A 17,637-nucleotide genomic window follows, 5' to 3' on the forward strand; every position below is an offset into this window, starting at 1 on the left:
TATAGCTCCTATAACATAAGTGATGACAGGAACTAACTTGTTTAGCTGATGTTTAGTCACAATAAATATGACTATAAATATAACTATAAATGGATCAAATGTATGCCATTTGTTAATAAATACAAATATATTAACCTTGGCAAACACTTCAGGGAATAACTGGAATCATCTAACAGTGGCACATATTTGATTTTCCTATAACAGCAGGCCTTCCGCTGGTACTTTTAAGTGCACTTTGACCAAAGGAACTGGTCTCCCTTTTTCATAAATGTTCTTCAGGGATCAGGTGATGTTGGAATGCATAGTAATAACAAAATCATTTTAGTAGAAATGATGCAAGATGAGGTCAGCTACGGAAGAGCTCTCATCTCTGGGACAGACAGTGAGTCAGCTGCTAACGAGAGCAGGAAATCAAATCGCCCATAATGTCCATGTCCTCTCTAGAGACCCATTTCAGATCAGTAGCATCATTGTGATCGATTCATGTGCATGACTCAGAGACTTATGATACAGCTACTGCTCCTGCAGATTAGTCTTAGTTACTTTCTAAGTTATTTTCCATATTGGCCTCTCTAACATGTGACACCTAAAGCCCTGGTGCTAGATAAGCCTCCATTAGGCCTGAGATTAGCAAAGGTCAAAATAGCCAGCAGTAGTGGGAGATATAGTTATTTCTGTCTTTTCACAGCTGAGGTAAGGGTTTAAAAGAACACTTTGGTGAAATCAAATTTACACAGTTTTCCACATGTCCTAAGTATACAGTCATGTATAAGAACACCGCATTGAAATTGTTGGTGTTTTTGACATACTTGGACAAGCAAACATTTGATCATCTTTGAAACAGTGCCCATTAATTATCACTGCCATTTTGTAGTAATTTTCACAATTTATATGATCAAAGAAGCAGATCAGTCACATGGAAAAAATAAGTACACCCCCACATTTATCACACCTTCAAATTTTTAAAATTAGAATCAACTTTATTAATAGACACGGTTTCCAAGAGGATCAAATGTTTGCTTGTCCAAATATGTCAAAAAAGCCAGCAATTTCCATGGGGTGTACTTATTTTTTCACATGACTGTAGTTGATTGGCCAAGATACTGTGGTGCTTGAAAGTTTGTGAACCCTTTAGAATTTTCTATATGTATGCATAAATATGACTTTAAGCATCATCAGATTTTCACACAAGTCCTAAAAGTAGACAAAGAGAACCCAGTTAAACAAATGAGACAAAAATATTATACTTGGTCATTTATTTATTAAGGAAAATGATCCAGTATTACATTTCAGTGTGTGGCAAAAGTATGTGAACCTCTAGGATTAGCAGTTTAATTTGAAGGTGAAATTAGAGTCAGGTGTTTTCAGTCAATGGTTGTGAGTGGGCACCCTGTTTTATTTAAAAAACAGGGATCTGTCAAAGTCTGATCTTCACAACACATATTTGTGGAAGTGTATCATGGCACAAACAAAGGATATTTCTGAGGACCTCAGAAAAAGAGTGGTTGATGCTCAAAAAGGATAAAAAAAATCATCTCTAAAGAGTTTGGACTCCACCAGACTGGAAAGGGAATAAATTCAAGACCATTGTTACCCTCCCCAGGACTGGTCAACCAACAAAGATCACTCCAAGAGCAAGACGTTTAGTAGTCCATGAGGTTACAGAGGAACCCAGGGTAACTTCTAAGCAACTAAAGGCCTCTCACACATCGGCTATTGCTAATGTTCATGAGTCCACCATCAGAAGAACACTGGACCAGAATGGTGTGCATGGCAGGGTTGCAACGAGAACGTCACTGCTCTCCAAAAAGAACATTACTGCCCATCTGAAGTTAGCTAAAAATCATGTGCACAAGCCAGAAGGCTATTGGAAAACATTTTTGTGGACGGACAAGACCAAAATAGAATTTTTGGTTTAAATGAGAAGTGTTATGTTTGGAGAAAGGAACACACTCCATTCCAGCATAAGAACCGTATCCCATCTGTGAAACATGATGGTGGTAGTATCATGGTTTGGGCCTGTTTTGCTGCATCTGGGCCAGGACGACTTGCCATCATTGATGGAACACTGAATTCTGAATTATAACAGCAAATTATAAAAGAAAATGTCAGGACATCTGTCCATGAACTGAATCTCAAGAGAAAGTGGGTCATGCAGTGGGACAATGACCCTGCAAGTCATTCTACCAAAGAATGGTTAAAGAAGAATAAAGTTAATGTTTTGGAATGGCCAAGATAAAGTCCTGTCCTTAATCCTATAGAAATGTTGTGGAAGGATCTGAAGCAATCAGTTCATGTGAGGAAACCCACCAACATCCCAGAACTGAAGTTGTTATGTACTGAGGAACGGGTTAAAATTCCTCCAGGCTGATGTACAGGACTGATCACCAGCTGCAGAAAATGTTTAGTTGCAGTTATTGCTGCACAAGGGGGTCACACCAGATACTGAAAGCAAAGGTTCACATACTTTTGCCACTCACAGATATTTAATATTGCATCATTTTCGTCAATAATTAAATGACCAAGTATAATATTTTTGTCTCATTTATTTAATTTGTTTCTCTTTGTCTACTTTTAGGACTTGTGAAGATCTGATGATATTTTAGGTCGTTATTTTAGCAGATATATAGAAAATTGTAAAGGATTCACAAGCATTCAAGCACCACTGTATGTTTGCTAACAAATAAAGTCTTCTATTCTCTTAACATTGGACAGCTGAAATGACATTTCAGTGGCATTTGTACATCAGATGCAAAATTGTTTTAATTTGCAATGCAAACACAGTAAGTTAAGGAGTTTTATTCCATGTCTCAGGCTACCATTGTGTGAAGGTGGTGTTGTACTGAAAGCCTGTTACACAAATGGTGAAGTTGCTTGGATAATGTAGCATATCTGTGTTGTAGATTCAAGCTGACGATTTAAATATGTAAATATGTATTTATGGAAATGACTTTGCATGAGACATCCTGTGGTAGGGCAACGTGTTGGGCGCGCAAGGATCGTACCTGCAGTCCTAAACTATAGAAGTTGTATAGCAATAAAGTGCGTGTTTAAAATTATTTCTATTACCCAATATATCTCACCGTTATTTCCATGAATATTAACTACATTGTTAGTAAGTAAGTAGTCTTAGCATCAGACACTCCTCACTCCTCAGGGATAAGAGGGTATGATATCTTTTGTACACTTTTCTGGCCTCAAATTTTAGGATCTTGAAGGGTGTGATTTAATTGGCTGCCTGCACGTCTGTGTATACGCACTTCCTACTCATGTTCCTGTTTCTGGGAAAAAGACAAACATGATATAGTCACTGGACCAGCAAGTGAGCAGGGAATCCCATCTTTAAGTTATTAAAGAGTTTTACTTTTATCTGTTATCAGCAAGTAAATGAGATAATCCAGAACAAACATTACATTTATAGAATTGTAGCTCAGCTCGAACCCTGAGAAGAGGAAGCTCAGTGAGGTTAGCGGTCACTGTAATTGTTGTAATGAGGCCTGTAGCTTAAAACTTAGTAAACCCATGTCAGGGTTAGTGGTTAGAAGGTTTGAGAGCCTTATACAGCTCACCTTTGCCCTCAATATTCACCTCTTTTCCCTCAAATAGGTTTACCTGCTATAGCAAAATGCTAATAGTGCTTTATGTTTTAGTTAAAAGCATATGGTTATTACTAATTCTGCTTGTTAAATGAAAATAGTATGATGACTGAAATACAAGAGAAGGACTGAAAAGGCCTCACTCAATCCAGCTTTTTCAGCAGGGTAAAGTATAGAAAGACCCATGAAGGCAGCCCTTATTCTAGTCCTGGCAGTGTTTTGTTTACATTTAAACCTAAATCTGAAACCTGTGTGTGAGCCCCAGAGTTGCTACATGACCACCATGTGGAGAGTCAGGCCAAGAAATGGCTGTATTTTTATTACCATCTCAGAATTTTAACTAAAGGCCAAGTTTAAGAGCTGGACCAGGAGGTTTTATTAGGTGTTTAAAGGCTGAAGGATCGACCAAGAGAGACACTGCACAACACCACCCTGGATGGGTATCACTCCATCCCAAGACATCATCCACACACACATAGACACCTAGGGGTAATTTACACAGTAGCCAGTCCACCTATTTTCAGGTTTTTTATAGAAGGGAGGAAACAGGTTCTCAGGTTCCTGTCCAACCCAAAAAACACAACACTACACAATCACGTGGAGAATGTTAATGTTAATGTGAAACGCCGCACAGATCGTAACCCGAGCTCAGGTTTGATAAGGACGGACCCTTGGGCTGTGAGGTGGCAATGGGGCCCACATGCTATCCCTATATGTCCCCTGGACATGTGCCTAACTTTGTACACTAAATAGCCAAATGTATGTGGACACTTAACCGTCACAGTCATATGTGCTTGTTGAACATCCCATTCCAGAGTTTGTCCCCTTGTTTGTTCCTATAGCAGCCTCCACTCTTCTCTTCTGGGAAGACTTTACGCTATATTTTGAAGCATGGCTTTGGGCAGTTGTGTCCATTCAGCAACAAGAGCATTAATGAGGTCGGGCACTGATGTCAGGAGATGAAACCTGGCCTTCAGTCCGGTGTTTCAGTTCATCACAAAGATGTTCAATGGGGTTGAGGGCTCTGTGCAGGCCACTCAAGTTCTTCTACTCCAATCTTGGCAAACCATGTCTTCGTGGAGCTGGCTTTGTGCACAGGGGCATTGTCATGCTAGAACATATTTCTGCTCCTTCGTTCCAGTGTAGTGAAATCATACTCTTACAGCATGCAAATACATTCTAGACAATCATGTCCCTCTAACTTTGAGGCAAAAGTTTGGGAAAGGTCCAAATATGGGGGTCATGTTCAGGCGTCCACTTACTTTTGGCCATGTAGTGTATTTAGATAATGCAAGACTGGCATTTTAGCACCAGGGTATTGATGCTCAAAAACAGTAAAATAAAATTGTGGATCTGAATCAACACTAAAGCTGAGGGATTCAGTTCTGTCCCACAGAGTATTACATGTCATGACACACAACAAAAAACACGCATCAAATTCTAGTTTGATGCCAGAATAAGAGCTACCCAAAAGAAGTTCCTGTATGCTGTATAAACTGCAATGGCCTCATAGTATTCAGGGAACCAGAGCGAAAAGATTAATGCTAATTAAGCCTTGTGCGTAATACACTAATCCATAGTATCCACCAACCCCATAGTTCTTTAGAGAGAGGTGTCAAATAAACACCATGCATGACTTTCCAATCACTCATTCATCTGTGCTTTTCATTACACCACAGCTGAGGTACCACACTGCTCTCACAAGTAGTGCTATAGTGTTGCAAAAGCACTTTACAAGGTTATAAGAAACTTAATGATTTTAAACTCACTTAAGGGTGTTAATCTGAGAAGGTTATTGGACCTTCGCACTTGTGTGGAATGTGTAAGCACTCTAAGAAGTTCATTTTGTGTCAGCCTGTCTTTCTGTTGGCTCTCCTCCCGATACATCCTTCTTCTCTCCTCCCATCCACGGCCTTGGTGATAGGGTCCTCAGAACGGCGATGCTAAATAACTGGGATCTGATGTCACTGGCACACAATAAGAGCTCTGTGGCAGTGAACTGTTACTACTGTAGCTCGTGCCCAAGCAGTGCCAGGACCTGCAACACTAACCTGCTATCCAGTTAGCAGCTAGCATCAAGCCATCAAGACTGACATGTTACTGATACTATGCTGTAAATGAATAATGCATATGATTCCTAAATAAAACCTCTCACACAGAGTCTAGAGTGAATGCTGGAGTTTTCGTTCACTGCTTATCGACGAACAAGTGCTGTGAGTAGTAATGACACTCTTGTGGTAATACTACTTGTGTGTGCTGCTTTATTGCACAGTCAGTGAATCAGACCTTTAGTTTCCAGACTGGAATGAATGAAGTGTCAGAAAATGGACAGGGGATGTTGGGATGGCCAGTGTTAGGCTTGGAGAAACATGGACAATAGGGGTAGTTTGGTAGGAAAACGGATGAATAAAAACAAACAGAACGAGTTAATGAAAGGCAGGGCGTGACTGTGTACTCAACGGATATGCAGAGTTTCCATGTTACTGTCAGAACAGTGAATGCACTGTTCATATGCCGGTTAACATTAGCTGTGCAGCACTGTGACGTACTGTCTCATGGACCGCAGTCATGCCACATATGTACACTTAGTGGTCAGTTTACTGCCGTGTACCTACATTTACTAAGTCTTTAGGTATATACTGTACTATGTAATATACTGAGTTTATGTTGTAAGTGTACAATTACTGACTGAAGTCCATTTTACCCCCGCCGCTTTTACCTGTACACCTACACTTTTACACCCAAATAATGTGGACTTTAAGCAGGGATGGCTGTAGAGGTAGCTACGCTGACCAAAAAAATCTGCGATCAATGACAGAATTAAACATTTCATGCTGCAAACAAAAAAAACCTAATACAGAAAGGAAGAATTGCTTTATGCTTCCGAGGAAAGAAAAGAAAACATTTTAGATCGATGGTATACTTCAGAATTCATTGTTCAATAATGACAAGGCATCCTGGCCTATTTGCAGCAAAACAGGCCCAAACCATGATACCATCACCACCAAAATCAGATAGAGGATGTGGCACATCAGGTTGTTTTGCCATCTCACAGCTCCTGCATCCCCAGTTCAAGCCTGAGCTCCAGGCAGTGTCTGTATGTTCTGCCATGTCCATGTGGGTTTCCTGTGGGTTTTCGACTCTCCTTCAATCTCCCAAAACATGCCACTAGGTGAACTGGCTACGTAAAATTGCACCTAAGCGAGAAGGCGTGGCATTCAGGGTGTTCAAGTATACAGTATACAGTATTCCAGCCTTGTGCCCAATTCTCCTCTGACCAGGATGAAGTACTGAAGATGTTACTGAAGGTCTATGAATGAATGAATGTTTACACTTGTAACATTACCATTGTGACATTGGGATCAGATGACAGCATTGAAAAAAAAAAAGAGAATTATCGAATTTTGCTAGTCTAAACAGTTCAGTTAACTCGACTAAAACTCACCTTGAGTTACACCAATTACACAAATGTTTTATTACAAATTGAGATTTTTGCTGCAGTAGACTAGTAAATGGTCTGCACTTATATAGCACTTTTATACAGAGCTCTTTACACTGGTTCTCATTCACCCATTCACTCACACACCAATGGTAGCAGAGCTGCCATGCAAGGCGCTAACCCAAGGAAACTTCGGCATGTGTAGTCATGTGGGCCGGGAATCGAACCGCCAACCCTACGATTAGTGGACAACCCGGTCTACCACCTGAGCCACAGCTGCCCGCAAGTTTCCATGTCTGACGAGTAGGCAGACAGGGAAATTTATGCAGCCACACAATAAATATACATATACATATATATAAGCATAGTTGTACCTGCAGCTCATTCAAATATCAAGTCAGTAGTTCTCCTATGATGGTGCCTTTACACTGATGGATGAAATGCAGAGATTCCACCAAATCGTGATAGCAACACATGGTCTATACAAAGTGATCTACAAAGTGACTTTATGGAAGGTGTACAGTATGTGATAACATGGGCAAGTAAAGAAGCTGTTTCTAATAAACTAGCAGCTGAGTATATACATCTCGGGTTACTCATGCGCACATCTAGGTATATTCGATGCCGCTGACTATTACTAGACACTTCGGTTGTCTGCATATCGGTAATGTTAGTGTCTCTGTCCAGGGTGTAGTGTAATGTGCAGTAATGTGCTCAGGAGGATCCTGGCACTTAAACCACTGCAAGCCAGGCCTTGCCAGGGCATCTCCCAGCCCCGTAACTGCTAACAGCTGCATACCTACAGTCAAACTGTCAGCACGTTAAGTGTGTTTAATAAGGTTCAATGACAGACCAACACGTGATTACTGCCGTTATCATCACTGTGAAAACTCCGACATCTGTCATATGCACGTGTAAACTAGTGTTACGCGTTTTCATTTCTAAAGCTCTCAGTTCTGTTTTTCTATTCATATTTATGCCTTCAGTATTGCTGTACCTCTCTCTCTCTCTCTCTCTCTCTCTCTCTCTCTCTCTCTCTCTCTCTCTATCTCTCTATCTCTCTCTGTCTCTCTCTCTCTTGGTTGGTCTCTCTGCCACAATCTTTTTTTCCTCTGTCGGTTTGTCTGTATTTCTCTATTTCTCTCCTCCTCTCTCTCTCACACACACACACTCTCTCTGTCTATCTCCTTCTGTCTGTTTGTCTCTGTTTTTCTCGGTTTGTCTCGCTCTGTCTCTTTTTCTCTCTGTGTGTCTGTATGTCTTTCTGTCCAACTATGTTTCTCACTCTGTCTGTGTCTCTCTGTCCATCCGTGTTTCTCATTGTCTCACGCTGTCTCTCACTGCTTCCGTAGGATCCGTCCTCAGCTGGCAAAAGAGAAGATTGAAGGATGTCACATTTGCACATTTGTGACCCCTGGAGAGCCCCAGGTGATTCTGGGAAAGGACAAAGCCTTCACCTATGACTATGTGTTTGACATGGACTCCCAGCAGGATGCCATCTACAGCAACTGCACTGAGAAGCTCATTGAAGGCTGCTTTGAGGGCTACAATGCCACGATCTTCGCATACGGTCAGGTAAAGCATGCCAAACATCGTTTAATATGGGTAATCCTCACAAAACTGCGTGAGATTAAAACACTTACATGAGCGATTGATGACATAAATGTTGCAGCTTTTTCATATGCTACGTTTTTATTGAGATGACAAGCCTGGATCTTTTTTTTCCTCTTTTGCCTTGTCTGTTCCATGTCTAACGGCATTTAACAATAAAAGGTGCTTACATGTTTTCAGTTCATTTCATATCAGCCACGAAGAAAAGCAAACAAGCCGTGAAACCTCTGTCAACAGTGCAACATCGGACATGTTTCAACAGTGAGCCTGTGGGGGGTGTGTGTGTGTGTGTGTGTGTGTGTGTGTGTGTGTGTGTTTATAGGCCTGATAAATTAACCAAATAGGCTGTTCCTTAGAAGTCACGTGTCCGTCAGATAGACTTTTCCTCTTTCTCTTAAGTACAGAGCTCTTCAAATCCCAATTACAAAAGCACCCAGGAATTCCACAGGAGGCAAGCCTGACGCTCTACCTTCTCTCCCCAAATCTCATCCTCTCTCATCACAGATGGAAGGGGGGGGGGGGCATAGGGGGTTTAAGGGGGGTGATGTGTGAATTTGGACGCACCATCACATTCCTCTCTCTGTGGCCATGACAACAACGATTCCCGAGCCCCTTTTGTGTCTGCCTGGTTATGCCAGTGCTCCACGCCAGACAAAGGAAACACTCCTACTTGCATCTTTTTATATGTCAAACTAATGGTAGTGAACTATCAATCACTGTCTGACCTGGCAGAGGTGTCCAAGCTCATAGTAGGCTTCAGTTTAGCACGGACAGAACCGTGTGGTTTTGTGTTTTTTGCAGCTCAAAAAGCTTTAATGACACCACAGTTATTGCGTTTAAACTGCTAAGAGCCGATTTTCATCATCTGAGTAATCAAAAGTATGCAAGTTAGGCATTAACCCTTGACATTTGGGTCAAAATGACTCACTTTATTATTATTTTTTTAAAAAAATTTTTTATTAAAAGTAGAATAGAAACATACAAATAAAATCAGGTTATTTTTTAGAAAAGTTGTCCCAAAAGTCTCCATAAACAGGGGATTATGTTTGCCAGCACCACGTCAGTTGTGCCTTCGTCAGCGGATGTTGTGCTTCTTGGTCAGTCCGCAACACTTCCAGTCTTTTTGAATTTGTCAATAAGTTCGGCAGCACTGTTGTGTGTGTGTGTGTGTGATTTGCTTGCCATGTTTCCTGTTAAAGTCCATCACAACCTCGTGACAGCTTCCCGATCCATGAATTCAGTACGTTCCTCTTTTGTCAAAGGCATTCTTAAACTCCATGTGAAAAAATATATAATTTGAACAAAGTAGGAAAAAGTTTGGAAGACATTTTGCTAAAAATTCAAATGTATAGAGACTTTTGGGATACCCTGTATTATTTTATTATGTGTAAGCCTTTATTAGTTGGTAGCTTCCATTAATCATCCAAATTTAAAAATATTGTATGCTGAGATTGGGTTACAGTCTGTGTGGAGTTTCTCTGCATGTTCCCCTAGCCACGTGGGTTTCCTCCTGGTTCTCTGGTTTCCTCCCACCTCCCAGAAACATGCCATTAGTGGATTGACTATGCTTAATTGCCTGTAGGTGTGAATGAGTGTGTGACATCCAATCCAGGGCGTATTCCCGCTTTGCACACAGTGTTCCTGGGATAGGCTCCGGATCCACCACAACCGTGACCAGGATAAAGCGCTTACCGAAGATGGATGGATGAATGAATGAATATTTGTATTGGAGATAATGTTTTCATTTATAGTTCATTTAGTCAAATTCTCTTATCCTTACAAAATGTGAAAACAGTTGAAGGGGCAGCAATATAGTGTTGTTCAAGAACAAGAAATGTTTGAAATCTTACAAAGGTTAATGCAATACTAGTACACTGATTATATATATATAAAAAAGAAGTGTTTGTTTATATATTAGCTTACAATAATTGGTACAGTTACACAACATCCATAGCTACCATTCAGCTGATGCTAGCCCTGCCAATGTGGTCAGTCACTTTTGCTTGCTCCATCTTTCCTCGGTCCAGACTGGCTCAGGGAAGACATATACCATGGGCACGGGTTTTGACGTGAGCATCAGCGAAGATGAGCTTGGCATTATCCCGCGTGCAGTGAGCCACCTCTTCAGGGGCATCGAGGAGAGGAAGCAAGCCGCAAGGGAGCAGGGATGCCCTGTGCCCGAGTTCAAGATCAACGCCCAGTTCTTAGAAGTGAGCATGGCTATTTTTCTCACCTCACAAACTAATTAGCCCTTTGGATAAGTCCTTAAGGACTTGGAAGTCCTTTGGAGACCATTGAAGTCTTTAAAATTGGTTATACATTGATTTTTGCTCTTGACTAGCAGAAAAACAAAAAAAGTTGATCCCTGATGGAGTTCTTTACTTTTTTTCAGCAGTAACAAATATAAATATGACTTTAATCTGATCCTTTTGTCAGTTCAGTGATTTGTCGAGTTATGTGTTTGTTTGGTTGTTTGTTTCACTGTTGAAAAAAGGCAAACACATATAAAAAGTGTTTTATTCTGTAAAAGCACACTGTATGCAGAACACTATCTTTTCACTTAATGTGATTCTGAGAAGCACGTTTACGTTACTGTGGTGATCTGAAGCATTCGACCGAGAACCGTGTCGACTCGGAGTTAAAGGTTACAGTGTTATCTTGGAGACAGTGAGATGTTCCTTTACTCCAGATCAAACTGTCCTCCTCACCTCCTCATATGTCCTTCACCATATGTCTGAATGTCTGAATACCTCCTTGTGAGCCTGTTCTGAATGTCCTGAGGTTAGATACAAGCTAATCTTATGACATTCGATAGTTTAGAAACACTTATCAAACACTTTTCTTTGTTTTGTAGTTGTATAATGAAGAAGTGCTGGACCTGTTTGACACTACACGGGATGTAGAAGCCAGAAAGCAGAAATCGAACATTAAGATCCATGAGGATGCCAGTGGAGGGATCTACACAGTGGGAGTCAGCACACGCACAGTCTCCACTGCAGCTGAGGTTAGGGTTACAGTGTGTGTATGACTGCTGAGTGTGTGTATTCTTGTTATATATTACTACATTAGGCTGTCCAGGACTATTTTTTTTACTAGTTCATATTTTTTTACTGTTCCAGTTGTAATTACAACACTGTTCAATTAAGATCTTTACATGAGTAAGTGAACAGAGCTGATTTCTTTACCATTTTTGATATAATGAGTATCAATACACTTTTAAAAACCTGTTTAAAAAACAAACAAACAACTTTTTGGTGCAACTACAGGCCACACAGTCTTAACATTGTTGTAGATTAGGGATTGATAGATGCAAATCTATCAATTTTTTTTTCTGTGAGCTCAGATGATGCAGTGTTTGAAGCTGGGCGCTTTTTCCCGCACTACCGCCAGCACACAGATGAACGTCCAGAGCTCACGCTCCCATGCCATCTTCACCATTCACCTGTGCCAAGTCCGGGTCTGTGCCTCCAGCAATGTAGGTGGCACCATTAACACACCAGCAACAGTCATCTCCCTCTTCTTCTCCCTCAGACTCCTCACTGTTCACCCTCTTCTTCTCCCTCGGACTCCTCACTGTTCACCTTCTTCTTCTCCCTCAGACTCCTCACTGTTCACCCTCTTCTTCTCCCTCAGACTCCTTACTGTTCACCCTCTTCTTCTCCCTCAGACTCCTCACTGTTCACCCTCTTCTTCTCCCTCAGACTCCTCACTGTTCACCCTCTTCTTCTCCCTCAGACTCCTCACTGTTCACCCTCTTCTTCTCCCTCAGACTCCTCACTGTTCACCCTCTTCTTCTCCCTCAGACTCCTCACTGAGTCCAAACTACACCTGCTCTTCTCCCTCTAAACATTTCACTATACACCCATCTAAGCACCCTTTTAAAATTTTTCCTATTAAATGTAAGAATTTTGAAGTCTAATGGAAATTTGATTCATGGCAGCATTATATGACTATCACCATATCAATACTTTCTGTGACATTTTTCTGATACACAATATTACTACAATATTTAGTTAAACAGTAAAAGATTTAACATGGATAAGGTTGGGGAAAAGAAACATTTGGTACAAACATTTATATTGATTTTTATTGAACTAGTTATTGCTGTAACAATGATATCTACCAATGTTCAATGTTATGAAAGTACTGTTGATATCCTCAGTAAACATATATTGTGTCATTTCCCACAATAGCACTATTGCATTGTCATGTTACCTAGCCATAATTCATAACAAGGACTTTGTATAGATGCCACAGTGCTATTTTTAGTCAGTCCCCATAATTAGATACTAGATAGATGGAATGTGTTATCCTTTTTGATTTCCTTTATCTGATAGGGTCTTAATTTTTCCTCATGACACCCTTCTGTAGAACAATGAGACAGACAACAGGCTGGCCAATGGCTCCTCAGAAATGAACGAGTTTGAAACCCTCACCGCCAAGTTTCACTTTGTGGACTTGGCTGGTTCAGAGCGGCTGAAGAGAACAGGAGCGACGGGGGACAGAGCTAAAGAGGGCATCTCCATCAACTGTGGACTGGTATGATTCAGGGCGGTATAGTGTTTAAACTGTGTTTTACATTTTAATGATAAGAAAGCTGATGTATACCATTTTTCATTAAAAAAGGAAATCAAGTAACAACTCCACCATCTGTTAGATTCCTTAGAGCCAAGAGTTTTGGGCCATGTATTGTTTTATCAAACAAAAGCGAACGTATTTCTCCAGGGATGATGTTCAGTCCTGATAAGAATCTTTTTTTGAGAAGCCGGATATTTTATTCCAGCCTGTCACCTGCTCCTAGAGTTGTGGTCTACATCGCCATCTGGTGGTGTTTTACATAAACAGCAGCACTTCACCCCTGTGATAAGTTGGGGTTTTTATTTTGTTGTTGGTGTGTTTTGTACAGCTCGCTCTGGGTAACGTCATCAGTGCTCTGGGAGACAAGAGTAAGCGCTCAACACATGTGCCGTATCGTGACTCGAAGCTCACACGTCTCCTGCAGGACTCTTTGGGAGGGAACAGGTCTGCATTTTAAGATTGTTAAACTATGCCTAGCCTATGGATTAGTGAAAACGTTTTTGTGAAAGTGAAATGTTTTTTTATCACCCCTCCTCAACTGGACATTGTACAGTAGGGCTAGGCGATATATCAATATAATATCGATATCCTGATAAATGATTACTCGATACACTTTTCTGAGATATCCTTGGTTTGGTGATGTATTTTTTTTATGTTTTTAATTATTATAAATTAAACGGTACTGAAAGGACGCTGTTGATTTGCCGCATTAAAAAAAAAAATTGTTGTTTGTAGGCATTAAAGAAAAGTATCGTCAATCGTTACCGCTTTTAATTTAATCTATTACTGTTTTGCGGACAGTTTGTTAGCTAAATTATATATCATGATGCACATCGTGTGTCATAGAAATGTCCTCAAGTATCGTGATATTTTTGTCATATCGCCCAGCCCTGTAGAGTTTTTTTTTTTTTTTTTTTTTTTTTTTTTTTTTTTTAATCATAGTTATATCATCGAGATTATGTTCATGCCATTTTAATCTGGGATTAACAATGTTAAACATTTTTTCACAAATTTTTTTTAAAAATATTGTTTAAGCTATGTCCTGAGCACAAGTATGTTATGTGGTTGAAAAAAAACTGTGTTATGGACTGGAGCACTTGTTTGTGTTTACATGGGCCTTCTGCCAGTCATTGTTTTTTCACTTAGCGAGCCAGGTAAGGCGGTGCTTTGGCTGAACCATCTTTGCAGAAATGGATGTAATGCTAGCTAACTCCTGTGCAGCTAAGAATGCTAAGACAGCCTAAGCAAAGGACAGGACAGCACAGGCATTCTCAGCCTTGACTCTTGATTCTCATAAATCGGGGCGAGCCAAATACTGCATGTTTGTAGTGTTATAAATCTGCTTTCAAGCAGTTGAATGACCGAGTGCACTTGAAAGTGGTGTCATGACAGTCCTTAGTATTGTTAAGTCTAGGATTTAAAAAAATAAAACATTCAAAACTTTGTTAAACTCCACATACTTAATGACTAGAAACATAGTCTTGACTTATTTTGACTAATCTAACCTAATGCATCTTTAATGCAGCTTCATCACAGCTTTAATACTGAGTGGAACAGCTTAGACACCTCCATTTGTATAGGTGTGTCTAAAAATTTATCCCAAAGATTTTATTTGCAAAAAAAAATAAATCAAAAATTACGCTGCATCATGTAAATATTAAATATTACAGTTTATGCATCTTTTTTCTTGAGCCTTTTTTGTTCAAAGAGCTTTTTAGTGAGAATGAGTCTTTTTTTTCCATGAATTTACAATCATATTTTTTTATCTCTCTATATTTATCTCTCTCTTTCTGTCTGTCTGTCTGTCTGTCTGTCTGTCTGTCTGTCTCTCCCACCCCTCCCCCCCCTCCAGTCAGACAGTGATGATAGCCTGTATCAGCCCCTCGGACCGGGACTTCATGGAAACCCTGAACACTCTGAAGTATGCTAACCGGGCACGTAACATCAAGAACAAGGTCATGGTGAATCAGGACCGAGCCAGCCAGCAGATCAGCGCCCTCAGAACTGAGATCGCACGGCTGCAGATGGAGCTCATGGAGTACAAGACGGTGAGAGAGAAGGGAAGAAAAAGCATGACCGAATAGTATGAAGGGTTTGGGCTGTTAAGGTGTAGCTCTGAATAACGTCTTAGCTGAGCGTTTTTGTAATACTCTGTTCTAGGTGTCGTTAATGATAGCTGATTCAAAGATAGAGTAAAATGATTTGGTGCAGTCAGTGAAGAAATATCTCTGTTGTTCTGTATGTTTGGACAGGGTAAGCGCATGATAGGCGAGGACGGCCTGGAAAGTGTTAACGATATGGTCCACGAGAACACTATGCTACAGACGGAGAACCAGAACCTGCGTATCCGTGTTAAGGCCATGCAGGAGACCATCGATGCTCAGAGAGCTCGACTAACACAGCTGCTGACTGAACAGGCCAACCAGTTCCTCGCTAAAGCAGGTATGCTGAGACAGATCCTCTTTCCATACCACCTCGCACCTCACCCACCCCAACCATAAAGAGCATACAGAGCTGTCATCTGCTTTTGAAGACAGCTGAAATGTTTTTGAAGTAGGGCTGGGCGTACCATACTTAAGGGCATTTCTACAATGCACAATGTGTATCACGATATATAGTTTAGCTAACAAACTGTCTGCAAAACAGTAGTAAAATAAATAAAAATAGGTTTGACTTAGTTTGACAATACTTTTCTTTAATACCTACAAAGACAAGGAAGATTAAATTTAAAAAAAAAACAATTACATCAAATCAACGGCATCCATTCAGTACCATTTAATTTGTAGTTATTAAAAATGTAAAAAAAAAAAAATTAATACATTACCATACCAACAATACCTCAGAAAAGTGTACAGCATAATCAATTATCATGATATCGAGATTTTCACCCCGCCCTATTTTGAAGCCCTTAAAGCTATTAATTTACCTCAAAATTATTTAATTGTTAAATACAAGGTTCTTAAAAAAAATTTCAAAAAAAGGTTTGCACTTTAAACATGTCGTTTCTATCAATTGTCCTTCGTTTCCAGTAGTATTATGTAAGGAATAAAACACAATGAATCATGAAGTATTTCATTGCTCTTGTACCATTTTGCCAGCAGTTATAATAAACTTTTTCATAGAGCGCCTTTAAAAGCAGCTTCTCAAAGCGCTATACACAAAATAAGCAGTACACAGAAAAAATAAATAAATTATAAAAGTTAATCAGAATAATAATAATAAAAGTAGACATCAGCAGTCAAATGCAAGTTTAAAAAAGTATGTCTTGAGTTGAGATTTAAAAATGCCAAAGGTCTTAGTTCCAAAGGGAAGGAGCAGGGACAGAAAAAGCCCTGTCACCCATAGATTTTAAGCGTGTTTGTAGAACAGTTATCAAATTACACTGTGAGGAGCGCAGCCTGCGATTTGGGGTGTAAGGAATTAATAAAGCAGATAAGTAATGAGGAGCCAAGCCATGTAATGCTTTGTATGTCAGCATCATAATTTTTAAATCGACACGAAACCTGACCAGGAGCCAGTGTAAGGACTCCAGAACAGGAGTGATATGAGTGTACTTCCTGGTCCCAGTCAGGATCCTGGCAGCAGAGTTTTGTACATATTGGAGTTTATTGATTGTGGCTTGTTATATTTTTATTTATTAACGAACATGTCATACTACTTATAGTTAGATTGAATGATATGAAACATCTGAAAAAGAAGGCAGTTCCTGTGATCACTTGCAGTTTGGCAGCTGTAAACAGTGGTTTCCTCACTTTCTTTTGCAATCGGACAAAAAAAGTCCTGAAGACTTTTCAGTGATTGAGAAATATGTTAAAAACAGCTTTACCTCTGTTACAAAGCACTGACATTGGAAACTTCCAATACTGTTAAATAAATGTCTCTTTATATTAGGCTTAACCTTATGTTTTTCTTTGTTAAATAACACACGTTTTACTCAGTTCATCATCAGACTTGGATTACATGGAGTGCCATGTTTACGTCCATGTAAATTAATCAACACCTTCTCCTCAGTCAGATTAAAGAGCTGAACAGGGCTGTGGTATAAAGAGTTTTAATCATTGGTTTTAAATAACTTGGGCTTAAACGTGACGTGAAACTGTTGTACTGAACTCCACTGCATTCGTTTATGTGATTTAAAAGTGCCTAATTCCTTGTGCTTAACTGTACATTATGGGGTCACATAATGAAAGGTGTGTTTTAAGATTGAGATTGCTGTAAGTATCCTAGCAACTGCATTCTAGCTTTTTATGATTCAAATGAATGGGTTTTTTTTTTTTCCTGCTGTTTTGCAGGTGAAGGAAATGAGGAAATTGGCAACATGATCCAGAATTATATCAAAGAAATTGAGGAGCTCAGGTAGTGTACATAGTATCTTATCACTCTGTGTACTTTAAGTCCAAAACTTTACTCTCC

General features: G+C 39.9%; 1 protein-coding gene across 3 annotated transcripts in view; it reads left to right on the forward strand.

Moving 5' to 3' along the window:
• LOC128623335 (kinesin-like protein KIF21A) overlaps nucleotides 1–17,637 on the forward strand; it is a 54,146-nt gene that overhangs the window by 13,056 nt on the left and 23,453 nt on the right. For all 3 annotated transcript variants that reach the window (XM_053650323.1, XM_053650325.1, XM_053650326.1), the window contains exons 2-10: nucleotides 8,388–8,610; nucleotides 10,674–10,856; nucleotides 11,501–11,650; nucleotides 11,990–12,121; nucleotides 13,018–13,185; nucleotides 13,553–13,668; nucleotides 15,077–15,272; nucleotides 15,477–15,666; nucleotides 17,517–17,580. In XM_053650323.1, coding sequence (XP_053506298.1) covers nucleotides 8,388–8,610; nucleotides 10,674–10,856; nucleotides 11,501–11,650; nucleotides 11,990–12,121; nucleotides 13,018–13,185; nucleotides 13,553–13,668; nucleotides 15,077–15,272; nucleotides 15,477–15,666; nucleotides 17,517–17,580 — 1,422 coding nt within the window. The remainder of the gene's footprint in view (nucleotides 1–8,387; nucleotides 8,611–10,673; nucleotides 10,857–11,500; nucleotides 11,651–11,989; nucleotides 12,122–13,017; nucleotides 13,186–13,552; nucleotides 13,669–15,076; nucleotides 15,273–15,476; nucleotides 15,667–17,516; nucleotides 17,581–17,637) is intronic.

The sequence above is a fragment of the Ictalurus furcatus genome, chromosome 19 (assembly GCF_023375685.1).
Source record: "Ictalurus furcatus strain D&B chromosome 19, Billie_1.0, whole genome shotgun sequence".
In the NCBI taxonomy this organism is placed as follows: Eukaryota; Metazoa; Chordata; class Actinopteri; order Siluriformes; family Ictaluridae; genus Ictalurus; species Ictalurus furcatus.